At 40.6% G+C, this 23,882-nt stretch overlaps 1 protein-coding gene across 2 annotated transcripts in view; it reads left to right on the plus strand.

The window, feature by feature from the left end:
* Positions 1-23,882, plus strand: part of LOC134878949 (chemokine-like protein TAFA-5) — a 121,991-nt gene that overhangs the window by 56,421 nt on the left and 41,688 nt on the right. For both annotated transcript variants that reach the window (XM_063905137.1, XM_063905138.1), the window contains exon 2: positions 18,654-18,803. In XM_063905137.1, the coding sequence (XP_063761207.1) occupies positions 18,654-18,803 (150 nt within the window). The remainder of the gene's footprint in view (positions 1-18,653; positions 18,804-23,882) is intronic.

Below are 23,882 nucleotides of genomic sequence, written 5' to 3' on the forward strand. Positions count from 1 at the left end.
ATAGACACGTTTGAATCCACACGTCAAGGGAGAACCTCCTCCTCATGCTCGCGTCTTCTTATTCCCACTTTCCTTCTCTTTTGTTATGCTAAATCGTGTCGCCATAGTACACGGTGCTGTTTCCTGTGTAGAGTGTTTTGGGAAAAGCTTGCTACCAGATGAGTATTTTGCTTGTAATGCACTGCAAAATGGACCTTGATATGCTGTAGTCCTCCTAACTCCCTAGTGCTCTCACTTCTCTTTTCTTGGTGTGATATACAATGCCTTCCTCTATCTCCTTTTACCTCTCTAACCTCCTCTTCTCGCGCCGGCATTTCTTTTATTGCAGGAGTCAATTTAAGCTTTGTGTCTGGCACAAAGACTTTCGAAAAGCAGCCACTGTGCCGAGCCATCAGCTCCCGCTCATCCAGTTATTGTGGGATGGAGTGTTTACGGTGCACAACGTTCTCCGCTGCATTGGAAGTTATTGTCCTCCTCCCATGTTCTTGACTTTGCATTTCAAACGTAGTGTTTTGTTCGATTGAGTTGATGTTCTGGTGTGCTTTATGTCGACACGTGGGATTAAGTTGAGCTCTGTTTCACCATCATTCTGTACTCTTTGTACTTCTTATAGAGCCCTGTGGAGTTCCACATCTTCATAACTGGGGCTGTAGAAACATGCATGATGGGTAATTAGTTGTATATGATTAATTGCTCAAACTTAATCACGTACTTTTAATGACATATCTGGTAGAGTAGTGGATAATTAAGCCTGATTTGAAAAGTACAGGAATACTCTTTTTATTATGTACACTTTATTAATGCAGTTGCACCTTCTCGCTGAAGGTGACAAGTTAAATTTAGAAGCCATTATGATTTAATAAATCAGATCATCTGTAACATTAATATTACTGACATTTTTAACCCCTTATTCCCACGCCAGTGCAATATACATATCTATGATTTTAAATAGGTTGCGTAGCACAATACTGGCACATGTTCTTGGGAATAAATTGACAAGTGTGTTTCGTTAGCTGCCAATGTTAGCATTTGTGTGTGACTTATGATGCACAGATGGAGAGACAGCTTTACTTGGTTTAAGGGACCCTTTTATGCTTGGATTATTGGGGCGGGACATCTCTAGGAGGTTGACCAATCACAACAGAGCCGGCCAGCTAACACCAATCAGAGCAGACCGGCCACTGGTTTAAGACAGAGGGTGAAAAGAGGAGCTGCAGTATGAGAAAAATAAAGAGCTTTTTGAACATTAAAGCATGGAAAATCACAGTAGGGTCAAAATACTAATATGAAACTGACTAGGAGAATAATAGGGCCTCTTTGAGACCAACATTTTTACTCGAGAGAAAAGGCCCTCACTGTTGCCTTTACTTCTTCCGCAGAAGTCATTTGCATTTCTGCCATGTTTGATCAGCAGTCTTCAAAAAGATTGGGGATTTTTGAAAGTCAAATATTAATTCCTCTGACATTTTTTAGAAGTGGGCCTCATCAGCTCCCTCTAATAAGTAACATAATTTCACAGTGACTCACGTGCATGGGAATTAAAGTTGAGCATTTTCCCCCAGACCTGCAATGGTTGAGTTAGTGCTGCCATATATTCTGCATGGATTTGTATTGGTTGCCTCAGTATGTCTAGATGCATTACATGGATATCGAGCATGGTGGAAGTGCCATATGTTTTACTAATACTCCAAAAGCATCCTCATGTTTGTAAAATAACACTTGGTGTTTTTTTGTGACTGACCCTGCTCTGTTGTAATTCAGCAAGGATATTTACCAGTAACTGCAGCACTTTTGGCTCCCTTGAAAATCACTTCTGTACACAACAAAAACTTCTCTTTAGAAGGAAATTATATCCCGGAGGTTTCAGTGTGGTGTCCATGCCAATCTGCACTGCTTTCCTGCAGGGAATATTCCAAACTATCCCCCGTATTTTTCTGTACGTTTCGTCTTCTTCGTCTTCTTCGTCTTCTCCTTCTCCTTCTCCTTCACCTTCTCCTCCTCCTCCTCCTCCTCCTCCTCCTCCTCCTCCTCTCTCCTGGCTTTCCTTCACCTGAGGCACGAGATTGCGATATCTCTGCAACCACGGGGTGGGCAGTAAGGTGTGTTATCGCTGTTGACACACTTTAAGGGGCAACACACATGCAAAAGTGACACGCATACGCAGGTACTGCATTGCACAGATAAAACAGATTGTGACACTTCCCTTCTCTGTGTACCTCAGGGGCACGGAGAGAGAAACAACATGCCCTGAAAATGACAGAAATGCCATTTTATGTTATGTCCCACAGCTCTTTTTTTTTGCTCAAATATACGGTTACCTTTGCCATTGCACATTTTGTTTCTGTTTTGCTGTGTGCATTATTTGTATCCTACCTCTAGCCACATTGTCTCCTCCTTTATCATTATCTCCCAAACTAGCTAATAAATCTGTGTGCCGATCGCGCTTGCTCCAGCATCCTAATGCATATTCATACCGCCGCCACCTAAATATTCATGAGCAAATGTCTGGCCGAACAGCCTCCCCAGCCAGAATAGTGAAATATAAGACACACTTTGGCTGTTTATGTGCTTGTTTCGCTGCAGTTTGAGGAAATGGGTGGTACAGTTTTGGAGGAGTTGATGTATTTGCGTGTCCGAAGGAGAATTATGGGTGCTGAATTTCCCCTCCGACCATGCAGACGACCTCACGGAGCTAGTTCCTACTTATTTTTTTGGAACGGAGCTGGTAGTTTATTGTGAAAAATGAGCTGAGTAACAACTTTTGATAGGGTTTATTTTGCAGAGATGGCGCGCATACATCATGGTTTCGACAATAAATGACATATTACCATGCAAAAAAAAGAGAAGCATCTATATTGCTTTTTCCACAACCAAAAACAAAACCGCACACATCATATATATTATCAGCTCAAGTTACATCTACTTTGGAGATGATGTATTCTATTAAAACCCTACATCTTCTAACCAAAGAATCACATCTTCATTTTTAACAATCAAAATGAATGCAGCGTCTTAGAGATGTCATCCCATAAACAAAAAACAACGCAATGAGGGAACTACATTTTTCTTTTATTCACCTCATACATTCTCTGGATGTATACCAGGAAAGCAGATTGATGGGCAGGAATATGAAGTTGTCACACACAGGAAGAGGTTGTGATTTGTTTTGCTCAGTCGTTGCTTTTGAATTTGTAAATACAGTCCGCTACAGCCAGGCTTTGGGGAGTGATGGAATAGATGTAACAGGATTACATCGTTAGGATACAATAAAAGGTAACTGTATTCCCTTACAGGTAACATTTAAAAATATGTAATCAGATTACTGGCAGGTTTACAAGGGTACAAAACATGTTTCAAAGCACAACAATTACAACAGTTCAAGAGTTCACTGGGTGGGAATTTTGCCATCTACTGCTTGTTGTAAACAAAAACGGAGCATTTCAGTCATTTTTATAAACTGTTGTTTAAGGTCATTTGTTTCGTTGTCTATCTGTAGACAGGAGGCAGGCTTTTCTTTGTTTGAATACTGATTAAAGGACACATTTTTAATTAAATAACCTTTTTTTTCTTCTGAGGTTACATTGTTACATGTTGTTAAGGCCCTTAACAAAGAACCTATTACACTCCCTAAAGTTTATGATTTTGATTTTCTCTTTATGTATTTGCATTGCATTTGATATTGATCTTGTGTAGGAAATAATCAGGTTACATTATAATACTCAGATTACGTAATGTAAAAGTAACTGTAATGGAATACCTTTTTTAGAATAACCCTCCCATCCCTGGTCGCAGCACACAGACATTAAAATGTAATATCCACAATGACATTCAAACCTTATTTAAAGCAATACCCCACTTTGTGACCTTTATCTTCACATCTTTAGCATTACGAGTAATAATCGGTACAGGAGTTAGGGAGCACTTCCTGTGTTGTCAAGGGAGCCAATTAAAGGACGAGCGATTCAGATTGGCCGCGGAGAGCTGTAGTCCTGGAAACATCAAAGACTACATTACTAACGGTCCTCTAACCTTCTACTTCAAATCTTCCTCTTGGTCACAAGGCAGAGGACCTCCTGGATATTGATTCATGTAAACCAGATGATTCAAGCTTAGCTGAACAAAGTGACGGTGCTTTTAAAATTAGGGTAACTGCTAAGTCACCAATTGCATAAAAAAAGGCCTTAAGGGAATTTCATTTATTATAGCCTTTTCACTACCAATGTTTAATAGTCTGTGTAGTTTTCATATTTCTTACACTTTTATTATACCTGAACCCTCAACACCAGGTATATACATATAATGCACACTCATTTTTAATTGTTAATGATTCATTGAGTGTGATTACAGTTTCTTTAGGTCAGGGTACGTTTTTAAAGCCCCAAGCGTACATTTGTGGGGAATGGACTTTTAACGGTGTGTCCAGCAGTCAAAATACTGATAATAATAGAGGCATAATCATAGATTCTATAGAGGCGGGGGTGGCGAAGACCATAGGGGCTTGGCCTGGGAACTGGAAGGTCACCAGTTCAAGTCCCCGAAAGACCAAGTGCCACCGTGGTGTCCCTGAGCAAGACACTGGTTACCTACACTGCTCCCCGGGTGCCGTACATAATGGCAGCCCACTGCTCCTAACACTAGGATGGGTCAAATGCAGAGACCGCATTTCGTTGTCCTAGTACTTGTACTCTGTGCAATGACAATAAAGTTGAATCTTCTTCATCTTCATCTTCAAGATGTAGTAAGTAGTACAAAATTGCACACAACTATTATTTACTATTTATTATTATTTATCTACACAATTATTGGTGATCTTTAAAAGTGCATTTGGATATACTGTCAAATGTTTTGTAAAGTAGTCTTGAAATGTATTTCTACAAATGTACTTTGTTGTTTTCAAGCTAAAACTTTTGTACTCCATTTATCATTTTTTTTTAAAACAAGAATGCATCCAAACCCTGAGCATACTATCAACTTCCTTTTGATGAACAAAGTACAAGGAATTTCTATTTCACTTAGTCCATCTCAGCACTAGGCCACTTCCATCCAGAAGAAATGGAGCCTTCTCCAAAAATTAAACAAGTGATAATGTTGTATGAATAATAAGAAGACTGACAGCTTGTCCTTACATCTGCTAAACGTCCCTCATTCCATTCGATCCACCATAGCGGGCATCATATGGACACCAAATGTTCATTTGTGAATCGTTTTCTAAAAAGCCCAGCTACACATATTTTATTTTCCTCACTTTAGCATGTCTAGCAATCCTGAGTATGGGTAATTCATTGTCCAACAAGCCACAATACGTCTCAGTCAGTGACGAGTAGCTCTTAGGGATCGTAGCATGCACAAGTGTGTCTGAGTGAGTGTGTGCACATGAATGAAGACCCTCCTTAACAATGGGCCCACTTAAGATGAGCTGTGTGCTTCATGATCTGCGTAGATGTCTCATTGTCAATCAGTCAGCTGTCAGCCCCACTGTTACGTTGATTGGGGAAAAAAAATTCAGAGTCTCATCTCTATTCAGCTCATTAGGGGGGTCATGGGGAGGTAGAGTAGTAAAGGCCAATGAATATGACTGAATAGCTCTGGTCATCACGTAGACACACACAGTTGTTTTTTTTTACAGCTTTTCTGTCTGTTCTGTCTGTTTCTCATACTCACTCCATCACACTTTCCTCTTTCTCTTGATTGCCTTGCCTCTTGGTATTTCTCCTGATGTACCGCACAGAAAACGGCAAATTGCAATCTTCAACTGAAGTATGACTGACAGCTGCACGATTGCTCACTTTCCACCCAGCTTTGATTGGCGCCCGAACTGTGTGTAACAGTAGGCTAATTTTATGAGATGCTCTGTACATTATTTAAATTTTAGGTAGAATTGGTGCATGAATCAGCTAGAGGCATCTGGTAATTGATGGTCTGCTGAACTCCACCTCCTTAAATTAGCCTTAATATACCTGCATGATAAGATTTAACGGTCTAAACTCTCAGTAACTTTCTTAACAATGTGTCCTTGTTCTCAGATAGAGGTAAACAGAAGTAGCCTCCTCATTTCTAACCACAAACCGAAGAACAGCTGAGATGATTATATTAATCCGCACAACTGCAGTTTCTGTCTAGGTCATAGCTAGCTAGCTAATTTAGCTAACTAGCCTATAGGTTGAATGAGCTCTCTGTGCCTTTTTATTTCCCGCATAATTTTTAACATAAGAATCTTTTTAAATATGAACTTGATTGAGACTGTGCTAAAGATGGTTTGTTCCTGGAAGTAAAATCTTATCCAGTGGTTGTATGACCATTAACCGGTGTTTAGGAAACAAAGCTAACCCTGTCTTGGCTAACGTTGGCAGGTGTTGCTGCAGTTTGGACATCTCCATATTTAATCAAGAGTTTGATGGTTGCTAATGCTATCTTAGCGCTGGGACCAGCCAGGATGATGTGCTATTCATGAATGAGAGTTTTTTAGTTTAACTTATTAACTATTCGTTAAAGATGTGCTCCTTGGCTTTGGAAGTTACGTTAGCTTACTACTCAATCTAGTCTCTCTAACCCTTGTTAGTGCTCTTACTACACACAGATGCTACACTCCATTCAAAACATAACAAATCATTGCTTATAAATGACGGCCCACTGCTGGAGCGGTTCACCTGAAAAGCAGCCAAAAGCTGGGAGCCATCAGCGAGAGAGTGGAGGTTCTGATGGGTCGTGTCTCTCTGTTTTCATCTCCTGTACCCCAAACTGTGCTTACAGATTATTTTTCCGCTGGGACACAGAAAAATTAACTTTCAGTCTGGTTTGGCTGCCAAATGTCCTGCAACTCACGGCACATTCTGTCCAATACAGGGACTGCTTTAAGCGTGGGTTCTGGCAGCGTTGCTACATCTGTTTTTTTTGGGAGACCAGTCTGCTGCTAGACTATTTTTAACCTGATACCTGGAGCCTGTAAAATGTTATTTTCCTTTAAAAATGGATGGCCACTCTTCTATTCATTGTGTTGTTGCGCTATACTGTAGACCTCCACTACCTCTCTTACTGCAATATAGCAGTACATTAGAAATGCCCTTGCATCACCATTTCCCCTAGCAAGAACGGTTTCTCCTTTGTGGCCAGGAATAAGGGGGTTGCCTCTTTATATATTGACTCTCAGCCTCTAAATATTTAAAGCTTAAGAACCGCTATCATCTCCCTCTGTCTGCTTGGGTCACCATCCTCACTAAACTCGATTTTCACATACAGCCTTGTGCATTGAAAATTCTCTAAAGGTGGAGCAATTCCTTGATATATATTGACCTAAAGTTTGAGCAATTTTGAAAGTTTTCAAGACTTGTTGCAGCAGTTTTTCATTTGCCTTGTTTTGGGGACCAATATCCTCAATTCAAATGTCAACTGTGTGAAAAATACACACTTTCTGAAACCAACATGAACACATTTGGCTCATTTTAATCCGGCTCTGATTGGGTTGCGTTTGTTGCCTTTGTTGGTTGGGAATTGAGATTGGTTAGTGAGAGGCTAAGCCAATCAGGGGTAGATTAAGGCTGGAAATCCATGCCTTCGTTGTCATTTTGCATTATAGTCAAACCTATGAGCTTCGGTTTGGGGGTGTGTATTTTTTTGGAGCAATGGGCATTTGTTGTCGGAAACAAACTTAGAAATATTGCCTTGCGGTCCAATTGGACATTTTAAGCACTACTGGTGTTTGTCATCTCAAACTAAAATATGCAGGAAGAACTGAATAAGACTGCTGCAGATGTTCTTTTTTCATCATGTTTCAACAGTAAACAGTGGGTTGAATACAAAAAAAAACAAATGCTTCTGTACTCGCTCACAAAGGCAACAATAACGTAGAAAAAAAGGCTTTGTTGGTTACTGTTGTTGATATTGACTCCCTTTTTAGGATCCTAGCATTTCTCTCACAACATCAATAATAGGAGGAAGAGATTGATTGGTACAATTGTAGCAGATCTCTCTAACCTCTCTGATATCAGCCCGAGAGTTTAAAGCAGAAGCTGCCAGCAGGGCGACACTCATTCTGGGATGAAGAGTTCATTTTCAAATGATGGGATTTGAGGATTCGGCAATAAGACGATCTCTAAATCCGTTAAAAGTGTGCTTTACTGCTAAGATAACTGTAACTACAACCCAACCCACGCTCACTGATCTTATCATATGCAGTGTGTAATGTTCCCCTTTGGCTTATAAAATAAAATGGATCATGACCTGAAATCAGCGTCGACATGTATTAAAGCTACGTGATACTTTGAAGGTGTTACCTGTCATTTCACTAAGGGGGAATGACGATTTGGTTTCCTGTGATTTTTGAAATGTTATACAAGTTTGTAATGCATGATGTTTATTTATTTTAAAAAGTTCCAATTTGATTATGGAAATTACAATTAGAAAAATATGTGAAGCAGCAAAAAGATGGGTAAGATGGGGTCGCACACACACAGGCAGATCTGAAGACATAGGCTCTGGAGAGGCAGACAGACGGCAATGTGTGTGTGTTTGTGTGTGTGTGTGTGTGTGTCTTTATGCCCCAGCTGAGCCTCGGCAGAGCAGCAGCACAGAGGCCAAGTTAAATGGGATGGGGAGATTAAAGGCAGTGCCGGGGCCCGCTGCCTCTGTATTCAATCACCGCTCTCCCACACACCTCCGCCTGCATGCTGATCGAGCTGCAGTGAAAGGAGCCATGCACCCTGCCACTCCCATACACAAGTGCACAGAGTACACACTTGTTGCGGGCGTGATATCACATTTGTACCGGACGATGATCAAAAAGTATCAGATTAAACTCCTGTAAATAATATTAACCCTGTTTAAGGGTGTTCCTGCTGCAGACGTTTCTGGCGTAACAACACACTTATTCCTTACTCAGTGTTAAATATCACCTGGTGATTGTTGTAGCAACACTACAAAACTAGATCAATTAGGCTTACAGGATTCAAGGATTTATTTGATTTGTAAATTGGTTGATTAAAAAATACAAGATTGATTTTATAAAGGAAACTGCAGATTGGTAATCAGCACTCATAACCTTAAAAAAAAATAGGTTCAGTATGGACTAGAGCCACTAGAGCTCATTGACATTTCATTGTAACATCAAGCCAATTCTCTGCACTCAATGCTGCTATTATAACGTCCCTACTTTTCTAATTAGGGTTCCTTGTAGGGTTACCATATACAGCATTTGCACAGAACATGTTTTTAATCAAAATAGTAATTTGCGTGATGGCTAAACTGTAAATAAGATTTATAACATGAAAGCTAAAGAGCATAATCTGCTACAGTATGTCCATGTATTTTACTGCACTTCTGGTTCAGTGGTTAGGTATTCCCATTGTGTTGCTGTGTTATGTATTTCTTCACACACAGGCTTATAAATGCTTAAAATATATACAGCCCCGGAAACAATGAAGAGACCACTCCACGTTTTCCTAAATCTTCATCTCTCTGTATGTATGGCAGCCATTCCAGTGTCTGTTGAATTCCAACACAGAGAAAGATTGACAGTAGTTTATTGAATACAATAAAATAATAATAATCATTTAACTCAAAGACATGTCTATCAATAATTAAACTAAAGAAAATGATAATGCTGAAGTGGTCTCTTAATTTTCTCCGCGGCTGTATATTTCTTAAAAAAGGAACAAATTACAGAAAGGATTCCAGGGAAATATTGGATTTCAGTTTCTGGTATCGAACATCCTGTCAATTATTGCCAGGTGTCACTTCAAAAATATAATCTGTTTCTTAAAAAAAAAAGATCTGATCAGTAACCTAATCTGAGTATCACAATATACAAGTAATGTAACCTGATTACTTTTGGGTTACCCCAATAACCCCCATGATTCATTTTAACATGCACCTGCAAGTGTCTTTGAGTACCTTTTGGAAAGAGCTCTATAAATAAAATGTTAGATTATTTATTCATTTATGGATTTAATTTTACTTGGTGACTGATGGATACACTTCCGACAGAAGTAAACCAACACAGGACTGAATACAACATAACAGGAAGAATCAGTATACAGACATTTCTTTAAAAGCCACATGTGGGGGTGGGGCTTGAGTTGGCCCTCAAAAATGTAAAGTATTAACATTAATGGGATAGTTATTTTTTTGACCTACTTTATTCCATTTCACTCTTATTCTGACACAAAAGGTCTTATTCAAAAACATCTACCCCAATACATCCTCAGTAGCACAGTTTAGACAGGAGTTATTCATATTGACTAATATATTAAAACAGTTTGGATCTTAGACCCTAAGAATAACATCTACATAGAACCAGCCAGCCCTGATCAGGAGCCTAACACTGTCTGACATACTTTGCGTTTCTCCCTCAAGGGTTCAAAAAGAGAAAGATTATTGGCATACTCACATTCATCCAGGGGCTCTTTGTCTGGGAAATCATAGAAACATTTAAAGGACTTCATCGCCCTGTTGTGATGCATCCTCTGGGGAGAACAAAGTGCATAAATGCAGCAGTTTAAGCAGCACTGGTGTATGCGCATAAGCGTTCCTGTGTTACCGAGGGTTACAGGGTTCATTTGTTTTCCCTTTGCTCCCTCCGTTTTAATTGATGATCATTCATTTTTTTTCAAAACTAACACCCTGTTATTAAGCCGACTTCATTAGTCTAAAACACTAACGCTGGAGGAAAGAGGGCGTCTCGAGGGAAAACACCATTCTTTACAAGGTCACAGTAGAAGAAAAGGCCCAAGGTTTATTATAAAAAACCCTATTAAGTTACATGGGGACTTGGTTAAGTGTATTTGAATAATGAGTCATAGGAATAGAAACAAAACATGCATTAGGTTGATGAGAATTTGTCTATAAGCCTCTGAATGTGTTCTTAATGTATTTGAACACAAGTATGATGTATCATTTGCCCTTAGTGAGATGGCAAAGTCAACAAGTTGCTAAAAATCTCAGAAAGCGTTAAAGTAAGGTCTATTGAAAGTCCAAAGAACTCAAATTTCTTGTTTTGTCCTAAAAGTAAAAACATGTCCAAAAACCAAAGCTTTTAAAAAGGTTATTAGACAGAAAAACAATCAGTTTCTTTATTTTTCTATTTGTTTCCTTAGTTTTCTCAAATAAATTGGTTTTAAGTATCCAAAACTTTGAGTCTTCGGTTACTCTAGCCTTCTTTAATGCTTTATTTTAGAATGACTTTGAGCTAAATGCTAACATCCACATGCTAATGTTTAGCGAGTAGCCGTAACAGTAATGTGTTTTCCACACTAAGTCAAATGAAAGCTCTGTATCGTCCTGTTTACTTATGGTCTTGTGCTTTACAATGACCTGTTGAGAACACGATAGGATCCCAGTGTTTTTTTTTATCAAACAGATAGGAGTGGGAAGAAGTTTTAGCTGTGGTTGCATGGCAACATTCACTAATATGTGTATTTATTGTGCTGTCATTGTGCTTTCTTTTCTTCTATAAGAGTGTGTATGTGCTTCTGTGTGGCTGCTGCTTGCCCAAGCATTTTTACAGAAAAAAAGGGCAGAAAAGGGAAATCAAATCACTTTTTTGTTCAGTGGCTCCACACAGCAAGCGGAGAACAGGCTTGCTTTACCCAAAATAGACCAGTCAGACCACAGTTCTCTATTTCCCTTCCTAATAATGAGACAGCACTCCCAATGAGAATTTTCTCCAGAACTTTTCTCTCTGACTCATGGCTCCATAGGCAGGGCATTAATAATTTCATGGCTTTATGATGAATTTTTGGTCACTCGATCAGTGTTGGATGGGGAAAATGAATGTCTGTACATCAAGGTAATTTAAAGGGATTTAATCCGGTTCAACACCATGTACTGCACAATGCAAGACCATGGGAGATTATCTGCAGCTTTGTCTTATTTAGTCATATTTTCCATCGTAGTGGACTTGATTAAACTGATAAAGGACTCATATTTATCAATGCAATATGAAGCTGGAACCTGTAGCTTGGAAAACCAGTAGCCTTGCTTTGTTCACAGGAACCAAAATCCACTTTGTTTTCTCAAAGAGCAAGCACAACTACAAACTGCCAGACTATCTCACTTCTTCCAACCCAAAAACTGTCCACCACAAAGCTACTCAGTAGAATGTCAACCCTTTTGGGTTTGTTATTTGATTTAGGATGGGCATAACAATGTTTGCAGACATATTGTGTTACCTTTATACAGAGCTAGGCTAGTTGTTTACCCGTGTTCAAGACTCTAAGCTTACCTGCAGCTAACGTAAGCTTAAACGGGATCAGATATTAGACTTCCAAACTAATGGAATAGGCATCTTTCGTACAAGGTCAAACTAACTCATACCATCCACTGTATAAATCACTTAACTACTGCACTCTTTCTTCATGATTCATCATAAATAATGTTATTAAACTGTCTTTAAATCATTTATTTTCATCGTAACACATTGCTCTGAACAGAATTAATTGTCACATCTTAAAAGAAAGGTTATACTGTATTGTATCCAAAGTCATTTCATTTACAGAGAAACCTCCAGACTCCAAATAGTGATTTTAAGGAGCCCGTTCCATGTTCCTGGACCCCAGTTTCTTCCTGTTCAAGTGAAGATCGTTTTTGCGATTCTGTTCGGGCCTTACATCATCCCACCACTCTTTTACCTGGAGCAGTCATTCCGTCGGCTCCGCTCTCGTTCCTGTTACACCACATGCTGTTCAGCCGGCTCTTCCAGCCCCTGATTAGGCTTGTTAAAAGGATTCATTTAAAAACTAGCCCGCCAGTCCTCAGGGTAGAGGGATGACATCAAGGTTCGGCTAATGCACCGCGTGGATCCAAAATAGGATTTCAGTCTTGCAGTCTTGGCGCCGGACTCTCTTTTAAGAACAGCTGTAGCATACTGGAGTGACATAGCATTTTAGCTTTGCAATTTCTAACATGCACCCAAACAAATGCACCGTCTGTCGTCTTTACAGAACAGATGTGATGTTGGTTCACGTCAAGCTGCCATGTAGTGTTTCTGTGTAAAGTGGAGATTATGTGAAAACATTTCTGTTTGCTTAAGCCATTACTTTAATCTTTTTGATATTTAGAAAAGAGCAGTTTGTGCATTTGTCATCCTTATAGTTCATATTTCTTCTCAGCAAAACACACACTCCTCAGAGACACCATCGCCACCATTGTTTGCTTAATACACAAATCAATACGTTATATTTCAGCATTTAATGGTCCTCACCTTACACTGCACAATTCTAGCACTGGCAGCAAGCTCGCAGTGTTTCTGTTTGGATGCAGGTGTGTGCTTGCTGATTGCTCGTACCACAAAGGTCCTGCTGATAAAAGCAGCATGGCCCCTATTGGCTGCTAGCATGTGCTAAATTGCCCCCCGTCAATCATCCGTCAAATATTTAGAAATCCATCAAATCACAAAGTTCCCTCCATAGGGAGTTTCTCTCCCACACACTCTCCCCCATGACTGAAACACTTGCATTGGACCCCTCTGTAACATAGTGACAACACTATCTATTGACTAACACATTGTACGTTATGGGCTAAGGGCGTGTGACATCTCCAAGCGGTTGACCAATCACAGCAGAGCTAACCAATCAGAGCAGACTGGGCTCTGGTTTCAGACAGAGGGTGAAAAGAGGTGCTGCAGCACAGGCAGTATGAGAAACATAAATATCTTTTAAAACATTAAAGCATGGAGACATGTCACAGACAGTAGAGACACAGATACAATATAAAAATGAGCACAATAGGGCCTGGGTTACTTGGCACTAATCATTGCTGTTGATCCAGAAATGTTAGATAACGTCTGTCTTAAGGAAGGCAGAAAGTAAGCATGTTTGGATCAAAACCATCTAATCTAAATGTAGATTTGACAAGATGTGAGAATGTAACAGCTAAGACAAACTAGGGAAACCTGCAGGCCAGAATGCCTTAGTGTTTAATGTGTGCTGCTACAAGTGTTCCTTTCTAAAAATTAGGATTGATTAAAGATACGTCATGCGGTTATTTTTAGTAAATTTCGTGGCAGAATGCTTTTTGTATCAAATTTGGAAACACATTGAGAGATCCTTTTAAAATGACCGGTTTGTCGTGCAGCCCAGCATGCAGGCCCAGCATGACTCAGACACACTGAACACTTTTAAAGGACAAAAACTTCCCCTTCCTACCAAGCCCATTTGATAAATATTTAAACACATGATTCAGCACATTGAGCCTTAAGTAGCAACCTTAAGCAACAAAGACGATGAAAAAAAAGTATGCAAGGGGGACACTGGCATGTACATTTGTCAATATATGGCAAAGCAATGGTAATGTGCTGTGGAACAGAGGAGAAATAATAAAGCATAGGAGCATGTCAATAACATGACGTAGTATTAAGCAGTGCGCTCTGCCACATGAATCCATCTTCTGCAACAGTCGGAGCTTTCATTTCACTCTAGGGTGGCCACACATACATTTTAATCAGCCATTTGGCTGGCCATGCTGACAACTGCTCCACAACAGAGGCTGATAAGGGTGATGATAAATCATTGCGCTACTGGTACAAGCTTTGGGTTTGTTTCTGAGAACACCTGCCAGTTTTAGAATTTTCCCACTATTCATGAGGCTATTCCAGAAAACAGGATTACTGCTTCCTCTTTTCTCAGTCCAATTTTTATGTGGAATGACTGAAGAGATTGGACATCCAATTTTTTTTATTTAAGCTACTATGCAATTTTAATTCCGAGCAGAAATGGGAATTATTTTTTAAACAAATGCGAAGTCATGCTGTCTGGAAACTGCCTTGGCAGAACTGTGTATTCTGTAGCATTTTCTCAGCCCCTCTACTCAAAATAAAGAGAGCAATACTTTCTTGGGTTGGAGAGGTTTGGTTAAATTCATTTCTCGTTTAGTTTTGCATCCCTGGCACTGTGCCTTGGAGTATCAGCCATGGGGACGCTTGGGGCAATTTGTTTTAGAAAAGTAAAAATGGAGTCGGCTCCTGCTTTACTTGGGGGGCTGAGACCAGCTTTTCCTCAAGTTCTTACATCATATTTAGAAGGACTGCAACACACCTAGTACGCTTTCAGCAGAAATCAACTTGTTTAAAACTCAAAAATCTCTTTTGCAGTTCTCTACGGACTTACATCTCTTTCATCCCAAATATGTGACGTCATTGGGCCCAAAAATACTTCTCCTTTTGACTTACTTTGGATAACTAAATCAATGACCCATAATGGAGAGTTTTATAGCCCTTGTTTAAATCATTAGAGGGAAAATGTGCTTAAAGCCAAATCCTGAATTATTTTCACACTCCGTTCTTTTGACTGAGCCAAGACGCCTGTGGCTGTGGATCTGAGGCGGGGCTTAAGAAAGATGCTCTGTGGGACCAGATCTGGGTATTTTTGTACACTGAGAAGCAGGCCATTTTGGCGTTATGCTCCAGTGAGCAAGTTTCATAGGAATGAACGGGATCCTACCTCCAAGGGTTAGGGTTAGGGTTAGGGTTGTCAAATCCAGTTATCTTACATCCATGGTGGATTGCCATGAAATGTAGTACCTACATTCATGGACGGTGACTGATTTTGGTCACACATGACTGTCCTCTAGCACCACCGGCATGTAAGACTTTCCCTTTATCCAACAAAATGTCCAACTGGATGATTAAGCGCCAACATTTTGTGCGAATATTCATGGTTCCCTGACGATATATCCTAGTTGATTTTGGAGATCATTTAATATTTGTGGCTTTGAGTGAAATTTCAGACTTCAGTTAAACTTTTGATGGGATTACGGTGAAATGTTTCCCCTCTCACAATAACTTTATTAACCCTAAGTTTCTGAACGATCGTGGCTGTGTATTTTAATGAATTATCATGACCTTGACTCTTTGAATCATGCTAGCTTCAAAACAAGTTGAAACACGGTTTACAATTTGCCTTACAAAGAAAATAATCAAAAACAACAACAATTTGACAATTTTGATTAAGGGTTGAGCTTCAACATTTGGAGAAAAAAAAGTGATGAACAATAGAAGTAGTATCAAGACTAAACTAACTGTGAAGAACACCTGCTAAAGCTCAATGCCATCAGAGAGGTTGCTAAACATATTTATAAGGCAGAGCACAATTATTGTATTCCTTTACGGTGTTCAAAATGAAAAGTTTCTTTACCAGTCAGCGCAGCTTTATATAATACATTAGAAGACAACAACATGAAACCTAAATCAATTCAGTTTCTCTGGAGCTACAGCTGTGACAGTATAAGCGGGGCCCTTGTTTGTTGTTGTTCTTTTTCTTGACTCGATGGAGCTCATTAATTGCCTACATTTCATCAGAGAATCGCAACGTCAAATCTGCCAGTCTTTGAGCATGTTGACTTCACACATGGTACCTCGGCGCCACAGCGATCTGCGCCATTACATAAGACATCCAAAAAGTCCTTTCAGCTTCTTGTAATGGAAGAGTTCCAAAAGGAGAAGCTACAGACAGAGAGAGGAGGCAGGAAGAAGGCATCCAAGAAGATGATCTGCAGAGATGGTGGGCGGGGTAGGATGCAGGAAGTGAGCGCGCGCACATACACACATGGACAGATTTAAATACGCACACAGGGGCTTACATGACAAGTCATTATCTGGCATCACCCGGAGAAGACAGAAGACTTGCAAGAGGGAGTAATGTGAGAAGACATGAAGGAGAAAAGCGCAAGCAATGTGAAGGAAGAGGAGGAGCAGTGGAAAGGGTAGTGTTGCTTGGGTTGGTTTGGTCTTTATCTCCGAAGTGCAAAAGATATGACAGATTGGATTTGTTGGCATTTCCCCGGTAAGACATCTAGTGTTAGATCTTTGGCCCATTTGTAATCACTTCCCCTTCTTGGTATTGGAAGAATTGTATTTATAGACCTGCATGTAGCACTAATGTGTGGCTTCTGCCTTCAGTACGGATAAACATGGCTAGAGTTTCGTGGACTTTGAGTCGGTGTGTTTACTTTTAAATAGACAACCTGTCAATACCTTATCATTTAAAGAGGCCATATGATGCTCTTCCCACACACTCTCCCCCTGCCTGAAACGCCTCGATTGGACTCCTTTAATAACTTTCGAACATAGTGACATCACTATGTAACACCAGCACTTCTATTGGCTAGCGCTCCAACACATTGCACATGACAGGCAAAGGGTTGCTAAACATCTATTTCTTTAGATAAATGAGACATGATACGCTCATTAACAGTTGAAATTGTGTATGACTACTTAACATTTCCGTGTAGAATTTATACAGACCCACTTCTAAAATGACTATTAACACAGGCATTGTCCTCCATCTGTAGCCAGGGCCACCACAGTGTGCAGATGAATCCTGATAGATCCCCCATTACCCCGGGAGTGACCCCTCACAGCTCAGTTCATTAAGCCAGCCCACCCAAGTGTTCGGGACTCAAGTCCAGATTTAATCACAACTTCCATCCTCTTGCCAATCACAATTAGATCCTGATAAGCCTCTCTAGGATGGCACCCGAGGGCCTCCACACACAGACAAAGGTTAATTTGCAAGCAGCAAGGGCCCGGCTACGAGGACGAAGGTCACCTGATTGAATACATCGAGCATGTGTGCGTAAGATGGGGGGGGAGGCTTTTACAAAGTTCATCAGTATTCATGTGTTTCATTCGTGGCTAATGGGCACTTTACCTTCAAAGAGGTGCCCCTGATAGGATGTGGCCCTTAATGAGAAATAGCTTGTGGTGAGTCTTTAGGTAGGTGAAATTTAAAAGTAATTTCCTATTGTCTTTAAAAGTCCCTTCACACATGTGGTCACATCTGTGGGCTTCTCATTACCACAGCAGTCGTCCCTGTCCTGGGGTCTGGTAAACCTTCAAGAAGTTACCTGTCTTTTGAAATGAATGTGAACATATCAACACCTTATCTTTAACACGTATCCATGAGATTAAGGTCAGATAAAGTAGTATTATGCTTTTTGGGGTTTTCCCTTTCCTGTAGTGTGTTGTGAAGGTGTTTTGCGCATGTCAATGGTCTGCAAAGGCTCAAACACCAAAGTTTCCCCCCTGCCTGAAACGCCTTGCTTGTATTGGTTTGTTTTTGGTGACATATTGACATTACTTCTCGTATTCAATCAGATAATTTAAGTGTTTGAAACATAAAAAGTTGAATTCATAAGCAACGAACACACCCTTTTCTCACAATACACTTCACTTTTCAGCAGTTATAGCCTATCTAGCTTATGGTGGCTAATGTTAGCAAATAGCTTTTTCTAAATGTAAACTTGGTTGCCCAAGTACTTACTGTAAACCACTTACTGAAGGGAAACTTGGGAATTTAAGTGGCATTAGGAATGTAATTATTCTGTGTGGAGAGAAATGACCGTTGTACAGCAGAACTTACATCCCCTCACTTTAAACGGAGAGGCGGTGTTCAAAATGTCTTATCCCATATTTAAAAACATGGGAGTCAATTTCCTAGCCTGTGTTAACATCTTGTACAGTGTATACATACAGTGAGTGTTCTCAGTGAACCCCACTCCTTTGAATTTGGTAACTTGTGTCTTGTGGCAATTAAGCATTCATAAGATTCCCAAAAAAACAGACGACTGAACACACATTTAACAGGAGAGACAGACTCGTTTTATTGTTACCCTGTTTATCATTTCCTCCTCTGACCTCGCATACTATGGTGCAATGTGTTTTCCAGGCCAGCTGGCAGCGGGGACGTGTGAGATTGTGACGCTGGACAGGGACAGCAGCCAACCACGGCGGACCATCGCCAGGCAGACGGCTCGCTGCGCCTGTAAGAAGGGCCAGATCGCCGGGACTACAAGAGCCAGACCTGCCTGTGTGGACGGTAAGAGGAGGAGGAGGAGGGGCAGGAGGGAGCCCAGCTTAGCTAGTTGCCACTTCAGTGAATACTACTCAAACATGAGTTGTTTTCTTCAGGAGGTGTGTTCATCCTTTGTGTTGGATTATGTCCGTGTTGAAGTACATGAAGAGTATTAAGTGTAAAATTCAGCCACAGAAAGGTGTTGAATCACATCAACAGAGCAGCTAAGGGGTTGATGTTCTTAAGAAGAAGCTTAAGGTGGATAAACCTACGATATGGAGCTGAGAAGATCACAGGCCGGGGATGTCTTTATGATGTTAGTAAAGCCTGGAGCTAATATATTTACAGTTGAACCGTTTTTAAAAAGCGTGGCTGCAGGGGGGTTTCTGAATCCGCCGCCGACAGATGGGATCCTGTCCCAAATATCTGATTTGATTTATTTATTCTTTCTTATTCCTATTCTATTATTTTAGTTCTTATTTTTCTTATTTCTTCCATCACGATTCAATACAAAAACAACCTTGTTTTCAACCGGGATAAGGTTATTTTCCGATAAGTTAACAGGAAGTAATGTCACACTTAATTAAAATCACCATATTTGGAGATGATTAGCTTTCACAGGTCAGAGATGTCGAGAGAAGTAGAATCATAGAAAATAATAACAACATTGAGCTTTGTGTACAGTGGAGAAAATAGCCTTATTAAAGAAAATACATTTCTGTCGTCACTTCAAGAAAGCTCAGAGAATGCTGGTTTCGTTTGTCTCTTCATGACATCTTCATTGACTCTTAGGATGCCTGTCACTGACTCCGTGTCACATGATGTGGCCTCTATCCTGGGGTGGGAGGAGAGGTTACTCCATGTGCACAGGTGACGGCAGAACAAACCGCTCTGTTAGTTTGGAAAGACCTGCAGCGAACTGTACCTCTGGATGTCTTGTTTTGGTCGTGATTCAACCGCGCCTTCACAGTTTTTGTCTCCGATTTGACGAGCTGCCTATCCCCGGCACGCTGTTTGACTGCCTCCACCTGCTGATCGCACGAGGGAAAGGCTTTGTGTAAGAGGGAGGCTTAAAAGTACATATACGGCAGGCACAGCTGAATGTGACACTGGAGACAAATTCAATTTCTTCCTTAGCCAAACCGCTTCCCGCTGAGATTTGTGCGCTCTGCCTGAGCCCAAAGAACAATCTGATCTGGAACACATGACCACATGGTCTCCTGCACTATTGAGTCAATTTGTTTTCCTTAAGTGTGCCTGTACCCGCAAGTAAATAAGTTATATGAATGCTGCATAACCCTTACAGTATCCAGATAATATCAGGAGGTATTTTTTTAAACGTGGCCTCCATTGAGTACCGTGGGCTTGATACTCTCTGTGTAAAGAGCTTTCGCTTATCTGCTGCCTTTTTTAGAGACCTGCGCAGGTGGATGCCAGTTGTGCATAGCAAAAAAAAAAAAACACACAGAAAATTAAACTCATATAGGTGATTTTCCCCCAAAAAATATGTATAAATATAGAATTCTGATGATGAAATGTGCTTTCCTGAACTTAGGGCAGGTTTGGTTGTGCACATTTCATACACAAAAGCAATTCCAAGTGCTTGACAAAGTGCATTAAAAACATAAAAGAAATGAAGCATAACACATTAAGATGCAAATTAAACCATTTCCAAGAAATTGAAGAGATAAAACAGGGGGAAAGATAATAAACGGGGTCATAATCATAATGTTAATTTGGACTCTGGGAAGAGTTAGCATGCTACTACCAGATGACCTGAGAGGCCTCAGAGGGCTTTATGGTAATAGACAGATATGTGTTTTGGTCCTATCATTTAAACTCTGTCGAACACTTTTGGCCGATGTATTTAATTTAATTCCTTATCATAAATAAATACAACATACAAAACATTTAATTTAACATGGTAATTAAATTCAGCTAGCTCTAAATGTCATATGTACGTTTATTGTGATAATTCTCAGTCATTTAAAAAAATCGGTTTAAGTGGCTCGGTGGTTATTTGCTCTGCAGGGAGGCACTGGGATTGAATTTCGACCTGTGTGGAGTCTGCCGTGCTCCTGATTAGTCCCACAGCTCCAATACACACTCTTCGATTGAAGGCTTTACAGTAGGTCACTCAAAGGTGGGAATTTAATAAGGGGTCGCCAATTGTGACAGTGTCCGTGTGCAGTGTTAAGCCAGTTCTGGGCAGCAGGATTCACCAAATACTGGACAAAAAGTACCATTAAAAAAAATGTATATGCAGCCATGTCCCAAATGGTGGTGACATTTATTCCCTGATTTGAGCTTCCTCCCAGGAGAAACTTCAGGAACAAAAGTCTCTTTCCTCGCTGTTCTTCCATACCCAGCATGCTTTGTGGAAGGGTATGAAATGGATCCATAGAGAGTAAATTGTAGCTCCATGAGCACACTCGAGTATCCACTTCACTACACCTCTGAGATACTTGTAGTTAAATAATATTATTTTAACCATTTAATAGAGTCTACAATACATTCTAAATACACCTATAATGCATTATAACCTGCCTATAATGTAGTACTTGTACATTATAGTAAAAGATCATGCTTTAAAACAACGATCATAACACAATGAAAAAACAATGACTGACAAATCATTCATAATTGATGGTCACGCTTTTTTTTTTACTTTATCAAAGCAAACTGAGATCATTTATAGTGATTTATAACCAGCTTGCCAAGTTTCATCATGACATACACCCCAAGGACAATTCATAACAACAAGGTTCATTATATTTCTTTATTCAATACAATTCAAAATTCAAAGGTTTTTGCCATGACAAAACTAGGGTGTAATTTCGTTACGTATGACAAACTTTGATCGCAGGTTCGTCAACAGTGCAATTTACAAGACCGAGAAAAATCTATATAAAAAACGGTGTCTGAGTCTGGTGGTCTTAGTCCTGACTGCAGCAGACAGCACAGTTTGTTGCTGGGGTGAAGAGGGTCTTTGATAATCCTGTGGGCTTTCTTCCTGAGCCGCTGGGAGTAGGGGTCCTCCATGGATGGCAGCTCTGTCCTGGTGATGTGCTTTTTCACAACGTTTTCACCACCTTCTGTAATTTACTCTGATTCTTGCAAAATATAATGTCCCTGTTGTGATTCTCGACCTTATCACTCATGAAAATGGTGTTAAGCTTTATAAATTGTTAGGAGTGATTTCCACTATTATGACATAGTGCAGATTCTGATGCATTATAAGTAAGGTTTCCATGGGCGCCTTTCAAAGTGTTGCAAAAAAAACCACCGTAACCATGCCCGCTGCTCTACTGCTGTTCATATTACACTGCCCACAGCTTGGTATTATTGCCATGCAAATGTGAGATCCTTGTCTCCACAAATGCAATCTTATTTGTTTATTCAGACTCTGACTCGGCTCACTTAAGGGACATGAGAACAGAACGAGAGCAGGAGAGAAAGCTGACATTGAAGACCCCAAACGCCACAAATGGGATTTCAATCTGTTTTAATCTTCCCGAGTCCTTGAGGTCTGCTCTCTGTTGTAATATGCCTTTGCCTCCGCCGACACAGCGTGTGTCCTTCATGCTTCAGACTCTGCATCCCGTGCATGCGGGATAATCCATAGCTCAATCAGCGGCCTCACCTGGCGCCCGGGACAGCGTGTGGTAATGAAAACAGAGGGAGTGCTTCGGCATCCTGAAGTCTTCCTCTTTGTTGTTCTGCATTTCCCATCTTGCAGGTGCTCCACGTGTGTTTATTGCTTTGAGGAGGTGAAAAGATGAGATGGGAGATAAGCCGTTGACATGATAAGCTCTTTGTAGCTACGCCTTTTGATGTCCGTAAGGAGAGTAGCTTGGAAAAAAGACAACAAAAGCTTCACAAATCTCTGCAGCATGAAATGCTTTCTCTCTCTGAGGGTCACTCGTAGCTGCGGTGGCAGAGAAAGCTCAGTCGGGAGTCGGCGCCTTAGGTGAATGCTGGGTTTGGTCTCCTATCGTTGGGATGCTTACATGAGGAAAGCCTCAAAGTTTTGAGAGGCTTAGGCCTGCTAGTGATACCGAGAAAGATGTGTACAGGGAAAGATTAACTCATACAGATTGGTGGAAGAGAACTGCAGATTTTTTTCTGTTCTTTTTTATTTTCACTCCATTTTAAAACACATGCATTATTTGCAGTTTCTGTCCAGCTTGAGAATAAAAGCCACTTATTTCATTGGTCTCCCTCTAACTCCTGAGGGAAAGTCTTTAGCTGCTAAATGCTTCGCTATTTTCATTAGCTAATTGCTCACCATGTATGTGCATTGTTTGGTGCTGAGCAGGTATTGCAGAGGCCGGTTAAATGATGCTAATAGAGCGGCTTTAGTGAAGAAAAACATGAAATGTGTGTGCTGAACAACCAAAACAGATGAAAGATGCTAAAACGCTCCGTAAACCGATGACAGCTGCAGGTAACCTTTTGAACGCAGGATATTTCATCATCATATCTGTGAAGTTACATTCCCAGCAGATGCAAATGATTCTTATCCCGCTAGGTGCGCAGCGCTGGTTAGCTTGCATATGAGGAATTGCTCCTTCGAATCAAGCAGTGATAGAGACAACAGTATGCGTTAGGCTCAGTCTCTGGGCTATTAGACAGTATCAGAGCTCCAATCATACTGCATCAGCCCACTGGTTTGATTTGATCCGGGGAGGAGAGGCTAAGGCCGCTCGGTCTGTTGGGAAAACATGTCATGTCAGCTCCGGCAGCCAGTTAGCAAGCTAGCAACTACCATGGCCCTGTCCAGAAGGACGGGGACTGAGAAAGATGGTGAATCTGTAATGTCGCTCCTTCTATCTATTTTCTCTTTCTTTTGGCCTTTTAACTTTCTTTTTCACACTCATATACGACACAGACTGAAGACTGATGACCACGGGCTGCAGCCTTGTCAAAGGGAGAGAAGCAGGACAGGGTAGGCAGATGGGGACCGCAGCCCGGGGAGGGTTGCTTATCCTTGGGTGTGTTAGATTTGAGACTGGAGCGCTTTTTATACACAAATCACACCCAGGAAACAACTGTGTCTATTTTGCACGCTGTCTTTTCTTATTGGACTTGGCGCTGTTGACG

Source organism: Eleginops maclovinus, chromosome 17 (genome assembly GCF_036324505.1).
Source record: "Eleginops maclovinus isolate JMC-PN-2008 ecotype Puerto Natales chromosome 17, JC_Emac_rtc_rv5, whole genome shotgun sequence".
Classification (NCBI taxonomy): Eukaryota; Metazoa; Chordata; class Actinopteri; order Perciformes; family Eleginopidae; genus Eleginops; species Eleginops maclovinus.